The 25504-nt window shown below is 44.2% G+C and overlaps 1 protein-coding gene across 2 annotated transcripts in view; it reads right to left on the bottom strand.

Moving 5' to 3' along the window:
* PLA2G4F (phospholipase A2 group IVF) overlaps positions 1 to 25504 on the bottom strand; it is a 114148-nt gene that overhangs the window by 62598 nt on the left and 26046 nt on the right. For both annotated transcript variants that reach the window (XM_073639097.1, XM_073639098.1), the window contains 6 exons: positions 24556 to 24628; positions 22692 to 22828; positions 19550 to 19678; positions 19349 to 19389; positions 19224 to 19266; positions 429 to 486 (listed from right to left, as the gene is read on the bottom strand). In XM_073639097.1, the coding sequence (XP_073495198.1) occupies positions 429 to 486; positions 19224 to 19266; positions 19349 to 19389; positions 19550 to 19678; positions 22692 to 22828; positions 24556 to 24628 (481 nt within the window). The remainder of the gene's footprint in view (positions 1 to 428; positions 487 to 19223; positions 19267 to 19348; positions 19390 to 19549; positions 19679 to 22691; positions 22829 to 24555; positions 24629 to 25504) is intronic.

The following is a 25504-nucleotide window of genomic DNA, read 5'->3' as shown; positions in this document are numbered from 1 at the left end:
ATACATGGCATTATAAGGCACGTTTCACCGATCTGCACCAATTTCATGATTTATAAAGTGCTTCCCCCTTGTTTAGCACAGGAACAAAGAGTTGCGGAGTCTTAAGGAGAACTAAACGATGAGCAGTAATTTAAAAAAAGGGGGGGGGGGGGAGGATAAAATATTGTCGATCTGCTAGTATCAATATATTATTAAGTAGCTTGTGATGTTCTTCCTGCTATATTTGTGAAAATAATCACATAATCACACAGTTCCCAACAACATTCAAGTGAATGTCATTCATTCTTCTTTTTCGTTTAAATCCCTGCAGCAGTCAGAATTCAGGATTTTTTTTTGTTTGTAATTTAAGATTTTCCACTTTCTTATAACCAGCATGAAAAATGCTTCAAACAGGATAAGCAAATCATTGTTCTTTAATAACAACTTACCATTCTCTTTATTTTCTTCATACTTTATTTTTCCTTCCACACATACACAAGGATGAGCCTGAAGGTAATAAAATCATTTTAGATTCTCAATATATTCCCAATTGTGTTTTGCTGTAATTAGTGCAGATAATTAAAGGGGTAATGTGATTATAACAAAATTCTCACTTATCCAGAAACTATGAATGGAGCATCAGCTGCAATTCAACGAGGGGGATAGGACATCCACCAGCAGCCAGAATGGAATAACACTGGCGCATCAAATCTTCCGCCATACTTAAAGTCTACAGGAATTAGCAATCCTAAAAGTCAATAGTGACCCTTTAACAAGCCTTATCACATGACTTCAGATATAAGTGTGGCACCCCAGAGGGTCTGGTTGCCACAGTGGTAGTAATACCATGTCTGGGAGCAAAACAGGAGTTTCTTGGTCAGGAACACATTACATGCAACACCTCCTGCTCCAGACCAGAAAGGGGAGGATCCTGTCCTATATAACTGGATCTGGAGGCGGGGTTAGTCAGTCAGAGTCGGAGTCTAGAGTTCAGTGTGCGAAGTCATGTAGGACACGAAGGAGTAGAGAGCCAGGGACTGGAGCTCGAGTTAGCTCGTCCTGGATAGTATCAACAGAGGACCGGACGCCGGAGTTCGAGGCTGTGGGGATTACATACCCAGCAGCAGATACCGCAGGGCAGGGGATTGCAGGTCTCCTGGCCCAACAGAAGCCCGGAGGCTCAGCCACACGAAAGGACCCGTACCGCCACAGAGGAGCGAGGAATACACAAGGTCCGAGTCGCCAGCCATACGGGTGAGCGCAGCACGTTACACTCAGGGACGTGGGCTACAACACGACTATAAGCAGGATAGCCAAAGAGTATAGTCAGAACGGCAGGCCTACAACTTCACCTGGCCAGGAGGACTCTAGGATTGTTCCCAGACTGATCAGGCCCTCATCACTAGTCGGTACTCCCGTTGGGGCCCATATAATTGCCAACAGTAAAGACCCTGGGACTGCACTGCAAAGACTCCGTGTTGTCATTACTGATACCTTGCACTACCACCACCATCATCCATACACGCTGCCCTGAAGCTCCACTCTTCCTGTGGGGAGTTACATCACCTTGCTGCACATACCACCAGCTTCAGCGGACTGCTCCGCAGCAGCGGTTCCCAATAACTGCATTCCACAGGTGGCATAGTCAGACTATACATAACAGATATACATAAACTACCCTTAGGTTGACCACCTGGGTCACGGACCGGGTCACCGCCACGGTGACTACAACCCCCAGCATCTACAGGCCCGGCTCCGGGTACCCCACGGCCCAGAGGGTGCGTCATAAGCCAGAACTAGAAACTCAATTTGCAGACACTGTGTCTCGGGGTGCTGCCCCTCGTCAGTGCAAAGTGTGAGTTCTGGTTTGGCTGGGTGAGAGGCGTCAGACCGGTATCTAAGGGGTAACGTTTCTCTTTGTGGAGAGCGACATGTTAAGCATGTCACGGTGAGAAGACTTTTAAAGCCGCAATGCTCCTCTGGGAAATATGCAAATTGTCTCTTCAGAAAGGAAGAGGACTAGAACTATAGTTCCACCTACAGGAAGTAGCAATCCTAAAAGTCAATAGTACCTCGGCAGTACCCCAAAACACAGCGTCTGCAAATTGAGTTTCTGGCTTATATCCTAAGTCACGTGATAAGGCTCGTTAAAGGGTCACTATTGACTATTAAGATTGCTACTCCCTGTAGGTGGCACTAGCGTTCTGGTCCTCTTCCTCTCTGAAGAGACAATTTGCATATTTCCCAGAGAAGCATTGCGGCTTTAAATGTCTCCCCACCGTGACATGCTTAACATGCCGCTCTCCGCAAGGAGAAATGTTACCCCTTAGATACCATTATAAACACTAGAACACATAATAGTACCTGAAGTAGAATAGTACATATAAGGAACAAACAAGGCTTCAAAATAGGCTGATCCATTAAAGAATAGTAACAACCAGATTTCCCATAGGTCCATCTAATTACCAATAATACCACTATTGCTCAAATTCTGCACAAATACAAATATACATATATACAGTGGGTAAGGAAAGTATTCAGACCCCTTTACATTTTTCACTCTTTGTTTCATTGCGGCCATTTGGTAAATTGTAACAAGTTCATTTTTTCTCTCATTAAAGTACACTCTGAACCCCATCTTGACTGAAAAAAAAACAGAAATGTAGAAATTTTTGCAAATTTATTAAAAAAGAAAAACTGAAATATCACATGGTCATAAGTATTCCTTTGCTCAGTATTGAGTAGGAAGGAGGAAGGGAGGTAGGAGATCAGCAGATTGGTCGTTCATGCCCACCAAAGCTGAACACAACATTTCTTTTGTCGCTGTCGGCTGGTGCAATGAAGTCCGCCAACTGCTTGGTAGACACAGTGGAGAAGCTCACAGTTCACTCTACTGTCATCTACATAAGAGAACAATAGTTACAGTTTACTGAACTATTTTTTTTTTTTTTTATATATATATATATATATAAATATTAAAATGGAGTTCAAGGCACCTCTTAATATATCTAAATCAGATGAATTTACTTTTCTACTCCTGGACTAATCAATCATACACTTTCAATTCATGAGGAAAAAAAAAACTGTCTTCTAAGGCAGGAGATGACACCTTAATAGTTTGAAGGTTGAAGCTAAACATACGTCAATTAAGCTCAATCTATAACTTAACATGTTGATCCAAAGGAAGGCAAAAACCCCAGGAAGAAGATAATTGTCCCATATTAGGGGAAAAATCCCTTCCCAACTCCACATGGTGTGTGGTACAGGGGTAGCACTGCTGCAGCAAGGCATGTCCTCTGAAAGCGGGAGGAGTGTCAGCTCCAGTATGGGGGGAAATAGGAGAGCAGGGCAGGCCAGGCAGGTGCTGGTAGTGGGGGACTCAATTATTAGGGGAACAGATAGGGCAATCTGTCACAAAGACAGGGATCGTCGAAACGTGTGCTGCCTACCTGGCGCTCGAGTCCGGCACATCACTGATCAGGTTGACAGATTACTGGGAGGGGCTGGTGAGGACCAAGCGGTCATGGTGCACATTGGCACAAATGACAATGTTAGAGGTAGGTGGAAGATCCTTAAAGATGATTTCAGGGAATGAGACTGCAAGCTTAAAGCAAGGACCTCCAAGGTGGTATTCTCTGGGGAGATAAATAAATGGCTCAGAAATTGGTGTAGGAAGGAGGGGCTTGGGTTCCTGGAGAACTGGGCCGACTTCTCATTAGGCTACAGGTTCTACGCTAGGGACAGGCTGCACCTCAACAGGGAGGGTGCAGCTGTGCTGGGGGAGAAAATGGCTAGAAGGTTGGAGGATTGTTTAAACTAGGGATTGGGGGGGGGGTATTCATTTTATAGGTGGGGAAGATTGTGCAGATAGTGACCTGGGCACAAGTAAAGAAATTGAGGGTGGGGTTAGAACAGTCAATATAGTAAGAAGGAATAGAGGTACAGAGAGATACTTAAAATGCATGTACACTAATGCCAGGAGCCTCACTAACCAAATGGAGGAATTAGAATTAATTTTGTTGGAAAATAATTATGACATGGTGGGGATATCTGAGACATGGCTGGACGAGAGCCATGACTGGGCAGTTAATTTACACTGCTATAGTCTGTTCAGAAATGACCGTACAAACAAGCGAGGGGGGGGGTGTGTGTTTATATGTAAAATCATCCTTAAAACCCATCTTGAGTGAGAATATATATGAATCTAATGAAAATGTAGAGTCCCTGTGGGTGGAGATAAGGGGAGGGGAAAAAAAAAAAAAAATTACTGATAGGGGTTTGTTATAAGTCTCCAAAAATAATGGAAGCAGCGGAGAATATCCTCATAAAGCAAATAGATGAAGCAGCGACTCAAGGAGAAGTCATTATTATGGGGGACTTCAACTACCCTGAAATACATTGGGGAACAGAAACCAGTAGTTCAAGCAAAGGTAATAGGTTTTTGACAACTATGAGAGACAATTACCTTTCACAACTGGTTCAGGGCCCAACAAGAAGGGGGGCACTGCTAGACCTAATATTAACAAATAGGCCAGAAAGCATATCAAATATACGAGTTGGGGGGGTCACTTGGGTAATAGTGATCATAAAATAATACGTTTTCATGTAACCTTTAATAAGATGTGTAGTAGAGGGGTTACAAGGACACTAAACTTCAGGAAGGCAAATTTCCAACGGTTGAGAGATGATTTTAGTACAATAAACTGGGACGATATCCTGAGACATAAAACTACACAGCAAATGGGAGACATTTATTAGCATCCTGAATAGGACCTGTGCACAATCTATACCCTATGGGAATAAACATGCTAGAAATAGGAGGAAACCACTATGGCTAAATAGAGCTGTAAGGGGCGCAATAAGTGACAAAAATAAAGCATTTAGAGAACTAAAGTAAGTAGGTAGTGATGAGGCATTAAATAAATACAGAAAATTAAATAAATTCTGTAAAACCCAAATCAAGGCAGCAAAGATTGAGACAGAGAGACTCATTGCCAGAGAAAGTAAAAATAACCCCAAAATATTCTTTAACTACATAAATAGTAAAAAACTAAAAAATGATAGTGTTGGTCCTCTTAAAAATAGTCTGGGTGAAATGGTGGATGAGGATGAGGAAAAAGCCAATATGCTAAATGATTTTTTTTTTCAACAGTATTTACATAAGAAAATCGCGTGACAGAAAACATGATCAGTGATAACAAAAATTCTCCATTAAATGTCACTTGCTTAACCCAGCAGGAAGTACGGCGGCGTCTAAAAATCACTGAAGTTGACAAATCCCCGGGCCCGGATGGGATACACCCGCGAGTACTGCAGGAATTAAGTAACGTCATAGATAGACCATTATTTTTAATCTTTAAAGATTCCATAATGACAGGGTATGTACCACACGACTGGCGTGTAGCAAATGTGGTGCCAATATTCAAAAAGGGGACAAAAACTGAACTTGGAAATTATAGGCCAGTAAGCTTAACCTCTACTGTGGGTAAAATCCTGGAGGGTTTCCTAAGAGATGCTATACTAGAGTATCTGAAGAAGAATAACCTCATGACCCAATATCAACATGGGTTTACGAGGGACCGTTCCTGTCAAACTAATCTGATCAGTTTTTATGAGGAGGCAAGTTCTGGACAGGACCAAGGAAATGCAGAGGATGTTGTGTATATGGACTTTTCAAAAACTTTTCATACAGTTCCACACAAAAGGTTGATGCATAAAATGAGAACAATGGGGATAGGGGAAAATATATTTATGTGGGTTAAGAATTGGCTCAGTGATAGGAAACAAAGGGTGGTTATTAATGGAAAGCACTCAGACTGGGTCTCAGTTAACAGTGGGGTACCACAGGGGTCAGTATTGGGCCCCCTTCTTTTTAACATATTTATTAATGACCTTGTAGGGGGCATACAGAGTAATATTTCAATATTTGCAGATGACACTAAACTCTGCAGGGTAATCAATACAGAGGAGGACAATTTTATATTACAGGAAGATCTATGTAAACTAGAAGCTTGGGCTGATAAATGGCAAATGAGCTTTAATGGGGATAAATGTAAGGTAATGCACTTGGGCAGAGGAAATAAAATGTATAATTATATGCTTAATTGTAAAACACTTGGCAAAACTGTCACTGAAAAAGACCTGGGTGTATTGGTGGACGACAAGCTCAGGTTTAGTGGCCAGTGTCAGGCAGCTGCTGCAAAGGCAAATAAAATAATGGGATGCATTAAAAGAGGCATAGATGCTCATGAGGAGAACATCATTTTACCTCTATACAAGTCATTAGTGCGACCACACTTAGAATACTGTGTACAGTTCTGGTGTATAAGAAAGACATAGCTGAACTAGAGCGGGTGCAGAGAAGAGACACCAAGGTTATTAGAGGACTGGGGGTCTGCAATACCAAGACAGGTTATTACACTTGGGGTTATTTACTGTGGAAAAACGAAGGCTTAGGGGTGATCTTATTACTATGTACAAGTATATGAGGGGACAGTACAAAGACCTTTCTACTAAGCTTTTTACTCAGAGGCCTGAGACGGGGACAAGGGGGCATCTTCTACATCTGGAGGAAAGAAGGTTTAATCATAACACAGACGGGGATTCTTTACTGTAAGAGCAGTGAGACTATGGAACTCTCTGCCGCATGATGTTGTAATGAGTGATTCACTACTAAAATTTAAGAAGGGCCTGGATGCCTTTCTTGAAAAGTATAATATTACAGGTTATATATTCTAGATTCCTTGATAGGGCGTTGATCCAGGGAACTAGTCTGATTGTCGTATGGAGTCAGGAAGCAATTTTTTTCACCAATGTGGAGCTTAGTGTTTGCCACATGTTTTTTTTTTTGCCTTCTCTGGATCAACATGTTAGGCTATGGGTTGAACTAGATGGACTTAGTCTTCCTTCAACCTTAAAAACTATGTTACTATGTTACATACAGCAATCGGACTAGTTCCCTGGATCAACTTCTAATCACAGAATATACACATATTTTCTCATTTTATGAACCAACTTTTTACATAGCACTATATCAAATGCCTTTGAAGGGACATCCATGGTGTTAACCAGGTTCATTCAGGAACTTGCCTTGTCATAGAAGCTGGTCAGATTAGTTTGACATAAACTCATGTTGACATTGGGTCATAAGGTTATTTTTATTGAGATACTCCAAAATAGCATCTATTAGAAAACCCTCAAAGATTTTGCCCAAAGTAGAGGTTAAAATGACCAAGGATGGGATTTTCTTGTGTAAACACTATACAGTAGGTGTTTAGTAAATTGGCCTTTCCCTCATCCTCTTCCACCATTTCATCCAGACTATTTTTGAGGAGGCCAACACAATATTTTTTTAGTTTCTTATTGTTTATGTAGTTGAAGAATATTTTTGGAGAATTTTTACTTTCTTTGGCATTGAGCCTCTCTGCCTCAATCTTTGCTGCCTTGATTTTTATTTTTATTTGAGAGCCAAGGCCCTGTGGGAACTAACTGGACTGGTGCCAACACAGATTCCGGATGTTTAATTCACTAAATGACGCAGTCAATGGTGACATGCGCATTTACACGGTAGTGAGAGTAGAGTGGCTTCCTCTTTAACCCTTTCGGCACCCCCATTCCATGATCACAAGGTCCTGTTGGTTGCCACTGCAACCGTCAAAGAAGGACTCCCAGTTCTTCCAGGTACGATGCCAGTTAGTTCCTGCCAGTGTGAAACTGACAATTCTAATGCCCTGCAATACATAAAAATGTTCAAATATTTGATATTGCTGCATCAAGAAAATTTTTTATTTTTAACAATAATTAACCGGTATCAATGTTTTCATCATACTGGAGAACAAAGTAGGATAAAACGTGATCAAAATTTGTATGTCAAGAAATATCTCCACTCCATGACACAGATACAGCCACAGCTTTCTACAATGCCATACTGGCATCATCTATTGACTCTGCTGCCCTTCTCATAGCACAAGACAATGAATCAATAGACAACCCTGGCACAATAACCTCACAAAAAAGCTGCACCAAGAGTCCAAGGTTGCGGAGCGGCGATGAAAGAAAATACACAAGACCTTACCACTTTCCAGCAAGCAATCTTCACATTCAAAGTTGGCCACTAACTCTGCTAAACAGAACTACTTCACAACTCTCATATCTTCTCTACCCTTGGCTGATGAAATGTTGGGTTTCCTTTGAGATGTGTGCGTAAAAATTACAAAGCACACGCATGGTCCGCGTGCTGTGCAGTTTTTTTCTCGCACACATTGACTTGCATTGGCGAGTGCAATCCAATTCTCGCATCCACTCACAGCATGATGCAATCTTTTTTCTCAGTCCGAGCTGAGAAAAAACTTGCAGATCAGCACTGAATCATTTAATAACATTGAAAACTAAAAAAAAATAAACACACTGGCGCTTCACACAGGATAGAAAAAAACTGCTGGTAGTAAGCAGGCTCTGTGTGTAGCTGCCTGCACAATATAATAATAAAACAACCACAAATACTATCGAGCTAAGTGCAAATCAGAGCTGGTGGCTCTGCCTAGATGGGTGTAGATAAATACTAAATTAGAAAGTGGAAGTGCTACTCAGATGGATATCCCACTTCTAACTGCCCCCGCAGTGAGGATACATACAAGCTCTGATTGTACTTGGCGCGGTAATATTTGTGGTTGTCTTATTATTTAATAATATTGTCAGAGAGTAAAACGATGTTTTCTTGCATTAGACTCATCCGATTTATTCATTTGTGAGAGTGGCCCTGAGACCATGGCCCCACTATCAGTATTTTTTCTCAGGAGTGGGAGACAAAACCAGGAGTGGGTGATAATGCAGAATTGGTGACTTGTTTCTATTATACCTTTTCTCTGATTGTTCCTTACCTTGTTTTGGCTCCCACTCCTGGGAAAAAATACTGACCAAATACTGACAAAATACTGATAGTGGGGCCGTGGCCTAACAGGGGAAATTGCGCATTAAAAATGTAAATGTTGAAATGCCCCCAAATGTATTTTATGACAATCATTGCCATCCAAATCATTGTTACTAGCATAGTCTCTAAATAAAAAAATATGAAAAGAAATCAAAATTAAGTCCCATGTATCACGTAAAAAAGATGCCAAAATTATTTGAATATCCAAACAGCAATTTTCAAAGCTCTTTAACCCCTTTACCCCCGAGGGTGGTTTGCACGTTAATGACCAGGCCAATTTTTTCAATTCTGACCTGTGTCACTTTATGAAGTAATTACTCTGGAACGCTTCAACGGATCCCCCTGATTCGGAGAATGTTTTTTCGTGACATATTGTACTTCATGATTGTGGTAAAATTTCTTCGATATCATTTGCGTTTATTTGTGAAAAAAACAGAATTTTGGTGAAAATTTAGAAAATTTCACAATTTTCAAACTTTGAATTTTCATGCCCTTAAATCAGAGAGATATGTCACACAAAATAGTTAACATTTCCCACATGTCTACTTTACATCAGCACAATTTTGGAACCAACATTTTTTTTTTGTTAGGGAGCTATAAGGGGTAAAAATTGACCAGCGATTTCTCATTTTTACAGCAAAATTTACAAGACCATTTTTTTAGGGACCACATCACATTCGAAGTGACTTTGAGGGGCCTTTGACAGAAAATACCCAAAAGTGACACCATTCTAAAAACTGCACCCCTCAAGGTGCTCAAAACCACATTCAAGAACTTTATTAACCCTTCAGGTGCTTCACAGGAATTTTTGGAATGTGGAAGAAAAAAATGAACATTTATTTTTTTTCACAAAAATGTTACTTTAGACCCGATTTTTATATTTTCGCAAGGGTATCGTTAAAACGTGAACCCCAAAATTTGTTGTGCAATTTCTCCTGAGCACGCTGATACCCCATATGTGGGGGAAAACCACTGTTTGGGCGCGTGGCAGGGTTTGGAAGGGAAGGAGCGCCATTTGACTTTTTGAATGTAAAATTTGTTTGAATAATTAGCAGATGCCATGTTGTGTTTGAGGAGCCCCTGATGCCTAAACAGTGGAAATCTCCCACAAGTGACACCATTTTGGAAACTAGACCCCTCAGGGAACTTATCTAGATGTGTGGTGAGCACCCTGAATCCCCAGGTGCTTCACAAAAGTTTATAACATGGAGCCGTGAAAATAAAAAAAAAATATCAAACTTTTTCCACAAAAATGATGTTTTAGGCTGCGTGCCCACGTTGCGGATTACAAGCGTTTTTGATGCGGAATTTCCGCAGCGGAAACGCTTGTAAAACGCTTGCTAATCCGCACCCCATGGTCCAGAATGGGATTCCGCAAGTTCTATGCACATGCTGCGGATTTTTCCGCAGCGTTTATGCTGCGTTCAAAAATCCGCAGCATGTCAATTAATTTTGCGTTTCCGCAAGCGGAATTGCCTTTGTCCAATGCATAAAAAACGCAAGGCAATTCCGCATGTGGAAAACGCGCGATAAACGCGAGAAAAACGCGCGATAAACGAGTGCGGAATTCCGCATGCGTTTTTCCGGGAGAGGACTTGCAGAAATGAAGCAGAAATTTTCTGCTTCATTTCTGCAACGTGGGCACATAGCCTTAGCCCCAATTTTTTTATTTATTTTCACAAGGGTTAAGAGGATAAAATGGAGCCTAAAACTTTTCTCCTGAGTACGCCGATACCCCATATGTGGGGAAAATACACTGTTTGGGCACTCGGCAGGGTTCAGAAGGGAAGGAGCACGGTGTGACTTTGTGAATGCAAAAGTGGCTGGAATTGAGAGCGGACGCCATGTTGCGTTTGGAGAGCTCCTGATGTGCCTAAATAGTGGAAACCCCCCAAAATTGACCCCATTTTGGAAACTAGACCCCTTAAGGATTTTATCAAGGGGTATAGCGAACATTTTGAACCTGGAGGTACGACACAGAATTTAATAACATTAGGTCATCATATTGAATAAGTTGTCATTAGTCTTGAGTGCAAGTGCTCACTACTTGAGTTTGCATCAGGTACTTGGGTATGCACCAAGTATCGCGGGTGCTCGAGGGACATGCTAGAGTCCCTGCCTCGCATGTTTCACGGCTGATAGACACCCCAAAAAAAAAACATGCGGGGATCGCTTGTGCATGGCAGGTAATCCCCACAAGGTTTTTTTGGCCACGAAGCATATGGGGCGGAGACTCGAGCATGTCACTCGAGCACCTGGGATACTCGGTGCATACCCGAGCACCCGATGCAAACTCAGGTAGCGAGCACTTGTGCTCAACACTAGTCGCCATATCGTCATCATTTTTTTTCTTCACTTTCTAAAAAATCCCAACCCTAGCACAACCCCAACCCTGGCCCTAGCACAACGCTAACCCTAGAGTTTATTTCTTACGTCATCCCTCGTGTGGTATAACTGATTAGACGACTTTATTCTTCGGGTCAGTGTGATTACAGCGATACCAGATTCATATCGGGTTTTTATGATTGACAGCTGTTACACTCTAAAAGACGTTTGTTTTTTTTGCAAAGACTAGTTTTTGCATCGCCATATTTTGAGAGCTATAATTTTTTCATATTTCAGCCGACAGTCATGTGATGGCTTGTTTTTTGCGCGACAAGTTGCCGTTTTTATTGGTGCCATTTTCAGGCACATGACATGTTTTGATCGCTTTCTATTCTGATTTTTGGGAGGCAGAATAAACAAAAAACAACAATTCAGGAATGTATATTTTTTTATGCCGTTCCGCGTGTGGTAAAATTGATAAGGCAGCGTTATTCTTCGGGTCAGTACGTTTACAGCGGTACCACATTTATATTGTTTTTCTATGTTTTGGCGCTTTTACACAATAAAAGCTATTTTATAGAAAACATTTTTTTTTGCATCGCTTTATTCTGAGCTGTAACTTTTTTATTTCTCGGCTGATGGAGCTTTATGGTGGCTTGTTTTTTTGCAGGACAAGATGACGTTTTCAGCGGTACCATTTTTATTTATATTCATCTTTTTTATCGCGTTTTATTCCATTTTTTGTTTCGCGGTATGATGATAAAGCATCGTTTTTTGCTTTGTTTTTTATTTTATTTTTTTACAGTGTTCACTAAAGGGTTTAACTAGTGGGACAATTCTATAGGTCAGGTCGTTCCGGATGCGGCGATACCAAATATGTGTACTTATTGTTTTGTTTTTTTTTCATATTTATTTATTGAAGGGGAAAAAAAATTATGTTTCGGAGATATTTTTTTTTATATATTTTCATAATTTTTTCATTTTCTAACACTTTTTTTTTACTTTTCTACTCTGTCCCACTATGGGACTTTCACTTTTTTTTTTACTCTGATCACCTGTATAGCACAGGAATGCAGCACCATCCCTGTGCTATAGAGCCTGTCAGCGCTGCACACAGGGAGAAGTTACTTTGGTCATGCACTGCGCATGATCAAAGTATCTTCCTGCTGTCTGGTGACTCGGATGTTGTCATGACGACATTGGGTCACCATGATAACCATGGGACCCGGCCTCAGACAGTGCGGGACGCCAGGGAAGAGGTGAGTAACGGCGCTTACTTCCGGTATGCTGCGATAGACTTCGATCGCAGCATTCCGGGGGTTAATGTGCCGGGAGCGGTGCGGCACCACTCCCCACACATTGTCACAGCTGACACCCGGTACTATCAGCTGACACTCTGCGGCAATCGCACCCGCACAGCCTGTGTGGGGGTGCAATCGCCAGGGCGTATTAATACGTATCAGGCTCTTAAAGCCTAGGGCGCAGGTACAGATTAATATGCCCTGGGCTGTAAAGGGGTTAAAGCACATCTATAAAAAAAAATGCCTGGTCAAGATCGGGGAGTAAATGGCCTGATCCTGAGTTGGTTACGAACCATCTTTAGCATAAAGAAGAATAAGGTGTTCTAGAAGTGATGATATGGCCCCCAACAAAGCAATTATCTCAATATCAATGAGTCTGTCTGGGATAAAATGAGGAGACAGAAGGATTTGCACAAGTGACATCCACAGAAGATCGGTGGTTAGTTCTCAGAGATGTTTGGAACAACCTCCTTGCCAAGTTCCTTACAAAATAGTAAGCAAAGAAAAAACCTGAAGGTAAGTAAGTACAAGTGTACTTAGAAGATCTGATGATGTTTTGAAGGCAAAGGGCGGTCACACCCAATCTTGGCTTGACTTAGATTTCTCTTTTGTTTAGTCATTTTGCATTTTAATTACTAATAAATTGTTAATATACATATATTTAAAAAAACAAACACTTCCTTTGCAGCATTGTTCCCACAGTACTGTGGTGTTATATATTACACACACACATATATGACGCGCCCCCTGGGCCATATTCTTTAGGGGAATACCCGGAGCCGGATCAGATGGGGGTTGTAGTCTCCGAGTGGCTGTGACCCGGTCCGTGCCCAGGGTGTCAAGCTCAGAGTATGTGGCAGTCCTACAGATGTTATAAAGTTCGTTATGTCGACTACGCCACCCGTTGGATTGCGGTCACTACGGCCGCCGCTGCAGCAGGGTCCGCTGAGGCTGATGGTGTTGGTGCAGCTTTAGATAGTATAACCCCCAACGGGAGGGGTATGGCCTCAGGGGGTCAGGTGCAGAGGATGGGGGTTGTGGTGGTGCAGCGTAGATGTTAATTAAAGACAGAGTCGGGTTGTGCAGTTCAGGGTGTTTACTTACTGCAGATATTCCGGTCACTCCGGCCTTGAGTGACCACCCGAGCCGTGCTGCGTCCACCAGGTCCTGGATTCAGCCAACCCCCAAGCAAGTCCGGAGCGTGTCCCTGAGCCCTCCTTCTTGTCCTTTCTTCTGGCCGTCCCCACCAGGGATCCACCTAGGTCCAGCTCCCTCGGGCCTTCTGTTGGGAGACCCTTGGCCTTGGGTTCCCTGACCCTACACGTGGTTTGCCTTCAGGGTGGATGTGATGGGTGGCCGTGGCAGATCCTGCCCACGGCCTCCGGTCTCTGGCTGAGGTATGCTTTAGCCCCCACCAGTTTGGGATCCGGTACCCTGTTGCCAACTCTTCACCCTAGGGTTGTACTTGGGTTCTCAGAGTTCCTTCTGTCTCCCCCTCTGGGTCTTTCTCTCTCCTCTCTCACTCTTGCTCTGGGGCTGCTCTGCTCTTCTGCTTTCTTCCTCTGACTTCTCACAGACTGACTGACTGACCCTGTTCTTAGATGGTGCCCACCTTAAATACTCCCTCTATGTGTGAGCTCAGGTGACCAGCACCCAATGAGCTCCTAACTTTACCCAGGCTGCTCCCCCTATCTGCCCCTACACTACTGGGATGTACCACCCCCCTCCCACTCCAGCCAGGAACAGACTCGGTCGTACCTGCACATTTCTAAGTGGGAGTACCGTTGGTCTGTTCCTCGGAAATGGGATGTGTGTAGTGCATGCAGCTTTCTGAGCTCAGTTCCACACTCCATCCTTACCCGGGAGTGGAATATCACACCTCTGGGTTGAGGTGCAATACCCCTGTAGCAGCCGAATCCTCAGGGTGCTACATTCCCCCCTGGTAAATCACAGCACGTCCTCGGGCTGTAAGATATAAAAACACCAAAACATACAATTTTTGCATAAACAACATAATAAAAACATATAAAACATATATATCAGCAATAAAACTTTTTTTTTTTTCATAAATAACATTCTCGTAGACTTCTCTTGCTTCTGGCTCCTCCTCCGGACACTGTGCAACGTGTGCCCGGGAAAAGTGCAACAGTTTCTCTAGAAAAATGGTCTTCCTATAAAACCGGTAGGGGGCGCTTTAGGAAGCGCAACTATATACAAGGGGATATGGCCGCTCTCAGTCCTCGGCCAGGTATTAGGAAAGGGATGACCGCTCTCAGTTCTCGGTCAGTGGGAATTAAGGGAAATACGGGTAACAGTTCAATTCGCTGGTCCCAACGGGGACTATATTATCAACAGTTCACTGTGCCCCGACGGGCAACTATATACAGCTTGTACTCTGCTGTACTCAACGACGACGTCCTCCTGCTCTTTCTTTGTGGTTACCTTTAGCTTCAGACCCGTCCGGGTCCTCTTGCTCCTCCTCACACCGCAGCTCCTCCTCCGTCAGGCGATGCACATGGAGGGCGTAGGGTCCTTTGGCACACTTGTGCCGGGTGAAGGTGACCTCGTCCCCTACATACAGGTCACGTCCTCTGTGTCCCTCCGGTAGGTGGGACTCAACGTCTCTTCTTGTCACGAAGACGTCGCCTGGGGTGCGGTGATCTCGGATGAAGCCCCACCCGTGCTGCATATTGAACTTGATCACAGTCCCGGTGGAAGGGGGACCATGAGCTGCACGGGGACTCCTCCTGGCCCGGCTCTTCTGCTCCGCGCTCTTTATTTGGGCTTGTTGTTCCCGGACCCGCCTCTCTCTCCGCTCCCTCTCAAAGACCTCGAGCTGCTGGCGGCAGCACTCTGCACGCTCCGCTGCGGCTGCCCGAGTCTCCTGAGTGAACCCCATGAGATCTTCTCCGGTGGGGTCCCACTCAAACTGTGCCTCCTCTAGCGGGGGCGAGGTCCTTTTTACGGGCTTTGGAACCGGAATCAGGGGCTCGTCTAGGGGTCTCTCTTTCCGGAGTCGGGGATGGTGAAACTCCGGTGGCCATATAAAGGGCTGCCCATCCGGGCACGTATGTTGGGCGAACAAATCTTCTCCCAGATGCGGCACTCTTGGTTTTATGGGCGCGGTGGTGGTGGCGCCCGGGTTGCCCAGGCCTTGCGGCCAGGCCTGGGGCACCTGGAAAGTGAAGGGCACCGTAAGGACGGCGGCGCCCTGGGCTACTTGGCCCTGCGACCAGGCCGGTGGCTCCGCGGAGGTAGGGGGCGCTGTTGGTATTGCGGCGCCCGGGGGTACTAGGCCTTGCGACCAGGCTGGTGGTACTTCCTGCTTGGTCACGCTCGGGGTCGAGGCGTGTGACGTCACAGGGGTCGCGGCTGCGGCTTCCGGTTGAGGCCTAGTCTGTGGCAGTGACGTTGCGGTTACGGGCACGGCAGGGGGTACTTCGGGCTCTGCGACGGGGAGCTGGGGCAGGTACGCGGTTTCCCGGTTTGGGGTAGAAACGTCCCTTTTACCTGCCTCCTTTCGTTCGGCTCCCTTCTCGGCGCCGTCTCCGGCCTTCAGTCCTCCTGCGCCATCCTCAGAGGCGGTCTGTCTCCTCGTCTCGGGTGGCGTGCTCCGCTGACGAGTCTCGGTCCGCTGGGCCATCTCTCGGCTCCACTCCGCCAACGTCTCCCGCTGCACCCGGGCCATCCTCCGTGCGAGGCCCTCCAGCGCAGTCTGTGCACACTCCCGATCTCGGGGGAGCTGTGCCAAGACCTCCACTAAGCCTAGTGGGGTCGTTGCTTCTAGCAGGCTCCTGACCAACGGGTCGGTGCTGCTCTGCTCTCCTCCCGTTGTCTCCAGCAGGCCTTCTGGAGTGGCGACCGGCAACAGGCTCCTGACCACTGGGTCGGTGCTGCCTGGAGTGGCGGCCCGCATCAGGCTCCTGACCGCTGGGTCGGTGCTGCCTGGCTCTCCCTCCATCTCCGGGTAGGCTCTTTCTGGACTCTCCTCCAGACGTCTTGTCTCCGGGTGCGCTCTCTCCAGACTGCTCCAGGCGACACCCATCTTTGCTCTCTTGTTCTCAGTCCTCCCACTTCGAGGGCGGTCCCGGGGCCACTTGGTGATTGTCAGCTCCAGGGGCAGTTCTTTCACGCTGACAGACACCTCTAGCATCACAGTCTCTGTTGGTGGGGGCGGTTTCCACTTTTGGCGCCATTTTCGGTCCTGGCCCACGATGGGAGGCGGCCTCTTGCCATCCTCTGGCACGCCCATAATGGTGTCCGCTCTGACAAGGCGGGAAACCTTTGGAAATGGCGGGAATAGTCTCCCAGTGGCGGGAAACTCTGCAGATGGCGGGAAAAAGCTGTTAATGGCGGACAACCGGCGGGAATCGATCTGTGATGGAGCCCGATGGCGGGGACCCTCCGGAACCGGCGGGAGACTTCTTTTTGAGGTAAACTTGTTCTTTTCTTCAGGCACGCAGTACCCGGGTGTTGCGGGCACGTAATCCTGCCGACTACGCCAAAGTTGACGCGCCCCCTGGGCCATATTCTTTAGGGGAATACCCGGAGCCGGATCAGATGGGGGTTGTAGTCTCCGAGTGGCTGTGACCCGGTCCGTGCCCAGGGTGTCAAGCTCAGAGTATGTGGCAGTCCTACAGATGTTATAAAGTTCGTTATGTCGACTACGCCACCCGTTGGATTGCGGTCACTACGGCCGCCGCTGCAGCAGGGTCCGCTGAGGCTGATGGTGTTGGTGCAGCTTTAGATAGTATAACCCCCAACGGGAGGGGTATGGCCTCAGGGGGTCAGGTGCAGAGGATGGGGGTTGTGGTGGTGCAGCGTAGATGTTAATTAAAGACAGAGTCGGGTTGTGCAGTTCAGGGTGTTTACTTACTGCAGATATTCCGGTCACTCCGGCCTTGAGTGACCACCCGAGCCGTGCTGCGTCCACCAGGTCCTGGATTCAGCCAACCCCCAAGCAAGTCCGGAGCGTGTCCCTGAGCCCTCCTTCTTGTCCTTTCTTCTGGCCGTCCCCACCAGGGATCCACCTAGGTCCAGCTCCCTCGGGCCTTCTGTTGGGAGACCCTTGGCCTTGGGTTCCCTGACCCTACACGTGGTTTGCCTTCAGGGTGGATGTGATGGGTGGCCGTGGCAGATCCTGCCCACGGCCTCCGGTCTCTGGCTGAGGTATGCTTTAGCCCCCACCAGTTTGGGATCCGGTACCCTGTTGCCAACTCTTCACCCTAGGGTTGTACTTGGGTTCTCAGAGTTCCTTCTGTCTCCCCCTCTGGGTCTTTCTCTCTCCTCTCTCACTCTTGCTCTGGGGCTGCTCTGCTCTTCTGCTTTCTTCCTCTGACTTCTCACAGACTGACTGACTGACCCTGTTCTTAGATGGTGCCCACCTTAAATACTCCCTCTATGTGTGAGCTCAGGTGACCAGCACCCAATGAGCTCCTAACTTTACCCAGGCTGCTCCCCCTATCTGCCCCTACACTACTGGGATGTACCACCCCCCTCCCACTCCAGCCAGGAACAGACTCGGTCGTACCTGCACATTTCTAAGTGGGAGTACCGTTAGTCTGTTCCTCGGAAATGGGATGTGTGTAGTGCATGCAGCTTTCTGAGCTCAGTTCCACACTCCATCCTTACCCGGGAGTGGAATATCACACCTCTGGGTTGAGGTGCAATACCCCTGTAGCAGCCGAATCCTCAGGGTGCTACATATACATACACATATATATATATGTTATATATCATGATTGCTTATTACAGCATACATGAATAATTGCATAAATAAAATTCTGTATGATAAAGGGAAATTTTTGAAGTCATCAGAAAATGACCTGTTGATTACATCAGGTTTATTTTTGGCAACAGCCTATAGTTTTTACACATTATAATCTGTATTAAAAATGAAAATCTTGCCATTTTCATACTGGCCACTAGGGAGTTTTTAGATTGTAACTTCCTGTTGCTTCAGGAAACACATCAGCCATAATGGTCAGACACCAGCCAGATCTTTTGCATTGAAGTGTATAATGATCCTAGTCAAAGGTCATTGTGAAGGCGGTGGGGGAGAGAGCTGTAGGGTCACTTATTGTGAGAGGTGGATCCTGTGTTATCAGCTGTGTATAGAGGTGTATACAGGTCATTGTAATCCTGCTTCTGATTACAAGGAAACAAATGTAAATGCTTTTCGTAAGGACAGGAAGTAGGAGTTTAATAAAGTCCTAGTGGTCAGTGTGAAAACTGGAAGATCAGTATATTTTCTTTTTTAACATCAGCTTTTCTTAGTACAGGTGGCTTGAATTTGTTATGATTTAGCACTAGTGTTGAGCGAGTATGTTCTGTTAACCCTTTCGGCGAGTATGCTCGGGCCGAGCTCCGAGTATTTACAGCTGCTCGGTGATATGGTTGAATCACTCCCGTGTGCATGATTTGCAACTGTTTGACAGTTTTATTACATGTGAGGAATGTCTATTTCTTACACATTCCTCACATGTAATAAAGCTGTCAAACAGTTGCAAATCATGCACACGGGAGCGATTCAACCATATTACCGAGCAGCTACAAATACTCGGTGCTCGGCCCGAGCATACTCGGACAGAACATACTCGCTCAACACTATTTAGCACAGATTGGATTCAGGAAGTCATCTATCTGAATAAGAGCTGTATTGTATTAATAGAAAGATTTAACAAACTCACCACTAAGACACCATTGGTGATTATTTCACTGGGAGGGTCCGGGCTGTTGAAATATATTGATTTGCATGTTAAAAACTATAGTGCAACCCCCATATCTAGTATACAAATTCCTATACATCTCATACCTTTCTTCAATGTGAAATTCAACTTCCAAGACCTCTTTATCCTAAGAAATGAAAAAAAATGCTCATATAATTTGAAGACAAAAACACAAAAAAAAAAATTATATTTTACTTTTTGCCAAAAAATATAGAATTTGCCAGTATTTCTGAAACAGGGTTTCATCTTTTGACTAGTTAACAGGGGACTACGCTCATCGAACATACCTTTGGGTTGAGTTTAAAGACTCTCCTAGTGGTTTGGCCAGGTTTAATGTTTCCTACGTCAAATACTACTGAAGAGAGCTCATCATCCAGCATTAGGTCTCGGTCATACAGAGTCAGCTCCAGGATGTTCTACAAGACAGGAGATACAAGGGTGACACAGAACAATTTCCATTATTTTATAAATGCTCCGCTATCTTGCAATATTAATGAAAAGATAAAGAAATGTTGGATTTAGTTATGCGAATATTAAACTAACTTTGCAGTTGATGTAATGTGTGGATGGAGTTCCTGTTGGCAGCACTGGGATTAAAAAGCAGCTCTGGCACACACCACTCATACAATATTGTCCCTCCTTACACTATTATTGCAGAAAAATAGTGACATGCACCTCTTGGTGAAGTTTTAAATTCTGTCAGCTTTTCTAACATGTCTAAAGAAGTTTTCCCATCTTAGACATCCTGTGGATATTCCATAAATGTCTAAATTATACAGGTCCCCTGACTCATCTTGAGAACCTCAGTGCTGCAACAAATATGTAGGAGTAGTGGAGTGTACTATCACGTTTCTACCCCTGAAGCCACCAATCGCGTTGTAATATAGTGTGAATAAGGTTATGCGTCTTTTATAAATATTGTAATATGGTTATGCATAAAGTATTGAGTAAGACATAGGTTGCTTGTATTGTGATCAATTTTGAAATTAAGTTTAAAGACCCAAAGTGTTGACATTCAGTTCATTGACAAAGTTCTTAAAAAAAGACCAGAAAATAAGAATGTCATCTATGTATTCCTCCCAGAGTTATATCTGTGGGCTCCACCAAGACACATTGTCCTCTCCAAACACAACAGTGTCCTCCCACCAGCCAAGGAACAAGTTGGTATACGTCGGGCCACATGGGGTTCCCATCGCAGTGCCCCTGAGCTGGTGGTCAAACCTCTAATTGAAGGTAAAATAGTTGTGTCTTAACATAAAATCCAGTAGTTCATGGACAAAATTATTATGGAGTATGAAATGTGTTCCTCTGGATATGAGGTAATACTCCAAAGCCCTCAAGTCAGCATCATGTGGGATGCTGCTATACAGTGCCTCAACATCTATTGATGCTAGCTGTACATCTTCTCCAATGACAATGTCCTCGAACTTGAGAAGATCAGATGTATACCTTATTTAGGGGAGCAGTGAGATTACAAATTGCCTTAGTATTTTGTCAATTCATATACTGCAATTTTCAGTAATGGAATAGATCCCTGAATCCTTTTAATGGTGTCAAGGCCTTGTGTACCTTAGGGAGTGCATAAAAAGTTGCCAGCATAGTAAACTTGGGCTACATAAAATAAATTTTATTTTTCGAAATTAATCTAGAGTTCAATGCTCCAATCAACAGTTCCTCCAGCCCTTGAAGGAAAGTATTAGTAGGGTCTCTTATCATCATACAAGTCCATCATCCAAAATATACCGACACATTTTTTCACAAGTAAGATGATCCAGTATAACAAGATTACTCCCTTTATCAGATGAATTAAAAATTAAGTCCTTATTCCTAGCAAGATTGTCTAGGGCCCTCCTTTCTTCACTAGAGAGGTTAGATTGACCGGTTCTCTCTACCTGACCAGTTCTTTTGAATTCATCTGTAACCAATTTTGTGAAGATATCAATACTTGTAATTTCTGTATCTGTTCAATCAGGTAAACGCTCACTAAAATAAATTTGTTAACTGTGCAACAACTTAGGGGCTACTGTGACGCCCAGCTGTGCTTGGTATCACAGATCCTAGAAGGGAGTAGTGATGGATTCCTCCACAAGAGGCCCCCATAACCATTCACACATCTCCACCTTCCACCTCAGACCACCAGAGGGAGCCCGTTAGGGATAGATAAATAGGGAAGGTGGAGCCAGGCAGCAGTTAGTTGTTAGTCTATTCTGGTTTAGCAGTGAGTCCAGTACAGTCTGAGAAGAGTTACCTCAGAGGACAAAAGCCTGTTCCAGCTCCTGCAAATTGCTATCCTGCAGTGGAGCTTATCCAGATCAAGACTCAGTATAGCTCAGAGAAGTGAGCTTAGGTGTGCCAGTGCCATAAGATCAGTGAAGCGCGGCAAGCTGCCGTTAGTGTGAGTAGCCTAGTGAGGGCCCGAGTAGGCCGAAGGCGAAGTGGAGAGTTAGTACATAGGGGGCAGAGGAGCTTAACTGGCTCACCCTGAAGCAGATACCGGACACCGGGTCCGAAGTTTACCGGGATCTCTATGACCTAGTAAGACATAACCGTAATCCCTGGAGAACTACAAGTCCCAGGATCGCTAAAGTGCTGATACGTAACAGAGCCAGAAGACACATAGGCCCCGCAAGCTGAGGAGCGTGTACTCCAAGAAAAGGCCCTACCACAAGGGCAGCCAGCGCAGGACAGAGACAAAGTTAGGCCTAGCTCCAGGCAGGTCAGAAACTTACTACGCAGAGGCAAGAAACAGGAGGCCCAAAACCCGCTCATTGGGGAGGATCCTGATATGCACCCTTCACCCTACAGTGCTCCGGGATGTGCCTGAATTTCCATCAGTAAAAGGTACTGAAGTGACTATCGTGTCTGTCCCTGTTCTTGCTCTGACCTGGCTCGGTCTCGCCTGTCCTGCATTCCCACTTCATACACTGCCCTGAGGCCTAGCTCCACCTGTGGGGAGCTATACCATTGAGCTGCCTTATCATCGGCCTCAGTGGACTGCTGCAGTGCTGGTGCTTCTCACCAGAAACCACAGGTGGCGTCACGAACTCTTAAATAAAATAAACAACCATAAACGCTTTTAAGGAGCAACCCCCAGGGTAAGGGCCCTGGAGCAGACCACCGCGACATCCCTAAAAAGGCCAGGCTAAAGGCCCGGGTACAGAGTCATCCCCATTCCCCTGGGCGAGTCACTACCCCCATGAAAATAACGCAGCAAAGCAAGCAAAAATATAGCAACACACACTAGAGCTCAATATTATGCATTCAATGAAATGCCAGGTACAATTTAATATCAGGACTACACAATCATTCTAAAATCGATTTTCTAAGTCAGTACACCAGACTCAAAACGTGTAACGTCCATTTAAAAATGTAAGCAATTACGATTGTGAGAACTGATGACACATCTGCTTTTAGTGGCTATAATCTTACCTTCACTGCACTATGAATCCGGTAATTAAATGTTTCATTCCATTCAGGGTCTGGGGAATTATACACAACTTTTGTCCTGTTAGGGAGTGGAGATGCAGTGGGAAGTCTCAGCTCAACATAGCAATCTGCCTCTGACACTAAGGACAGCGAGGGAACAAAAAAGAATTCAGAAGGAATAAATCAGCATAATTAACAGCTATGGATGAATAACTGATTAGTTATATATTTGTATTACAAGGATGCCTTGAGCCTGATTATTTAACTTGTTTTTAGCAAAGTTTTGCATATAATAAAATTAAAGAAGCGCTCCTCCTATCAAAGTTTTTATCTTCTTAATATATTGCAGTCATCATATTATACAGCACTGTGCACTTACAATTGCTCATTTTGCCTTTCTACCCAGATTATGCTTCTCTTTTCTATGTTCTATGTAGAAACAGTTAATCTCTTTTCCCTGTTTCCCAGCTGCTCCCTCCTCCCCCATGCCAGGGACTTTTGCAGTGACTCATGACTCATACAGGGAACAGAGACCTCCTGTTTCCACATAGAGCTTAGAATAATTCAGCTAGTCAGTTATTAATCACGTGATGTCACAGACCTAATGGGAAACAGAAGAATTATCTGGGCAAAGGCAAAATGACCAATTGTAAATACAAGGCGGTATATAATAATATGATGATTGCAATATATTAAGAGGATAAAAACTTTGGTGGGAGGAGGAGGAGGGCTTCTTTAAAGAGAATGATATTTATGGGAGGTTACAAAGTAAGGTGAAGTTCAGGTAAAGAATGCCATATTAATACAAGGTATTACAGCTCATATTACTAGATATTTATGTCAAACATAATAAAAAACAAAAAAATGTTTTATTATGGAACGTTACCTCTACTTCACTTTAGATTCTCGAGGGTAGGATGGCTATGAAGCTTTCCTATGCGGTGAAGAACTTCTCCACCCAATTTGAAAGAGAAAAGATTTTTTCTAGGTATAGTTTATGTGGTGGGTGAATAGCCAAATTTAGAGAATTGTATTTTTTTGCAGCTACCAAAATTAAATGGAGTTTCCTGGAGCCCTTTAAATTCTTTAGGATCTATACAACCTCAGAGGCCCAACACCATGTCAAAACACACAAAAGTTGATCAGGTGCTTTGAAGTGAAATGTTTAACTCTTAGCCTGACGCCCGGCAAGGTGTAATATTGCCCGGTGAGGAGACACATTTTAAACATGTCTACCAGATAAAATTCCCATCTTCCAACCTCTGGATGGAGATATGCATAACCTATGGAAGCTTATTTCGATATACCATGAGGATGGAAACTTTTTTTTTTTTTTTAGGTAGTATTCCAGCATGGCTAATAAATCAGATGTGCCAATATTAGGTATTGATCGCTTCCAACCTGTAATGATGTGCCATTATAGCTACCTGCTTTAACACAGAATATATGTTACCATGAGCCTAACAGTAAAATGAGTGAGATTGCCAGTTGGATGAAAGGAAAATTTGTGCACTGTGTGTTCTACATTACCAGGGGGCATAATTTGGGAATAAAGGGGCATAGAATAAAAATAAAAACTGTTCCAGAATCAGTGGAGTAGCGCCAATTGAAAAAGGTACGCTGTTTAAATGAAAAATCCAGCGAAAGGTCCTCTTTAATTTTCTTGCTTCCAGTGAAGGTTCTGATACATAAGCACGTTTACATAGTTATTTCTATACACTGCACTATTTTTGCATTCGGAAAATAATGAGAACTGATGACAGGCTACCTTGAAAAATAAAAAAAGTCATTCCTACTTAAAAATGTGGAAACAATTAAATTCTAACAATTTGTCCTTCAAAATAGTCAGTCATTCTATACAACTTACACATGTCCACGCCTTTAATGTTTCGGGCTCGTAACACAGTCACACTCAGATTATAATATGGATGAATTTCTTTCTGAAAATATAAAAAAGGTATCAAGATTCAAGGGTACAGCAAATGTATAACACAGGATCACAGCCCTGAGGACAGATAACTAACAATGATTCCACATACACTACACCAGGTTTCCTGGCAAGAGGGGATGTGTCATCCGAAAATTACCCATTTTTTCTTTTTTTTTTTATCAAGTTTTTATGTTAAACATTTTTTTTAAAGTGTTGACCTTTTTTAACACAATAATGGCTCTGAAATTAAAGGTAGATTTTATAAGTATATAGATAAATCAGTTCCAAGATGTCTAGGAACGTAAAACGATATATTTACATATAGGTACTATCCCATATCTCAAGTGAGATTCAGCCATTCTCTGAGCCGGCTGTCAAGCTGACAGTTGGCTCAAAGAAGGTCTAAAATTGTTCCCAGCATTTATTAGCATTCAATTGTACGTGCGTCTTTCAGGCTCGAGTATAATTGAAACCCAGGATGAGAAGACGGCTATAAGGTATATATGAGTAGATACTGTATTTTCAAGATCGGAATGTGTCAGTAGACCGTATGGGTGGGGATAAATGTGTGAGGAGAAAGTATGGGTGGGGAAAAATGTGTGAGAAGACAGAATGGGTGGGGAAATGTGTAAGGAGACAGTATGGGTGGGGAAAAATGTGTGAGAGACAGAATGGGTGGGGAAATGTGTAAGGAGAAAGTATGGGTGGGGATAAATGTGTGAGGAGACATTATAGATGAGGTAAGAAGAGTCAGTGGGGAGAAATGAGGGGACAGCATGGAAGAGAATGTTTGAGTGCTCAATATAGAGACTGAGTAGTGAGTGCAGTATAGAGGCAGCATGGGGGACAGTGTGAGGGCACAATATGGAGACTGGGCAGTATAGGG

The sequence above is a fragment of the Phyllobates terribilis genome, unplaced genomic scaffold (genome assembly GCF_046119375.1).
Source record: "Phyllobates terribilis strain yellow unplaced genomic scaffold, ASM4611937v1 Scaffold_7__3_contigs__length_470593459, whole genome shotgun sequence".
In the NCBI taxonomy this organism is placed as follows: Eukaryota; Metazoa; Chordata; class Amphibia; order Anura; family Dendrobatidae; genus Phyllobates; species Phyllobates terribilis.
This window is presented reverse-complemented; position numbering and strand designations above follow the sequence as displayed.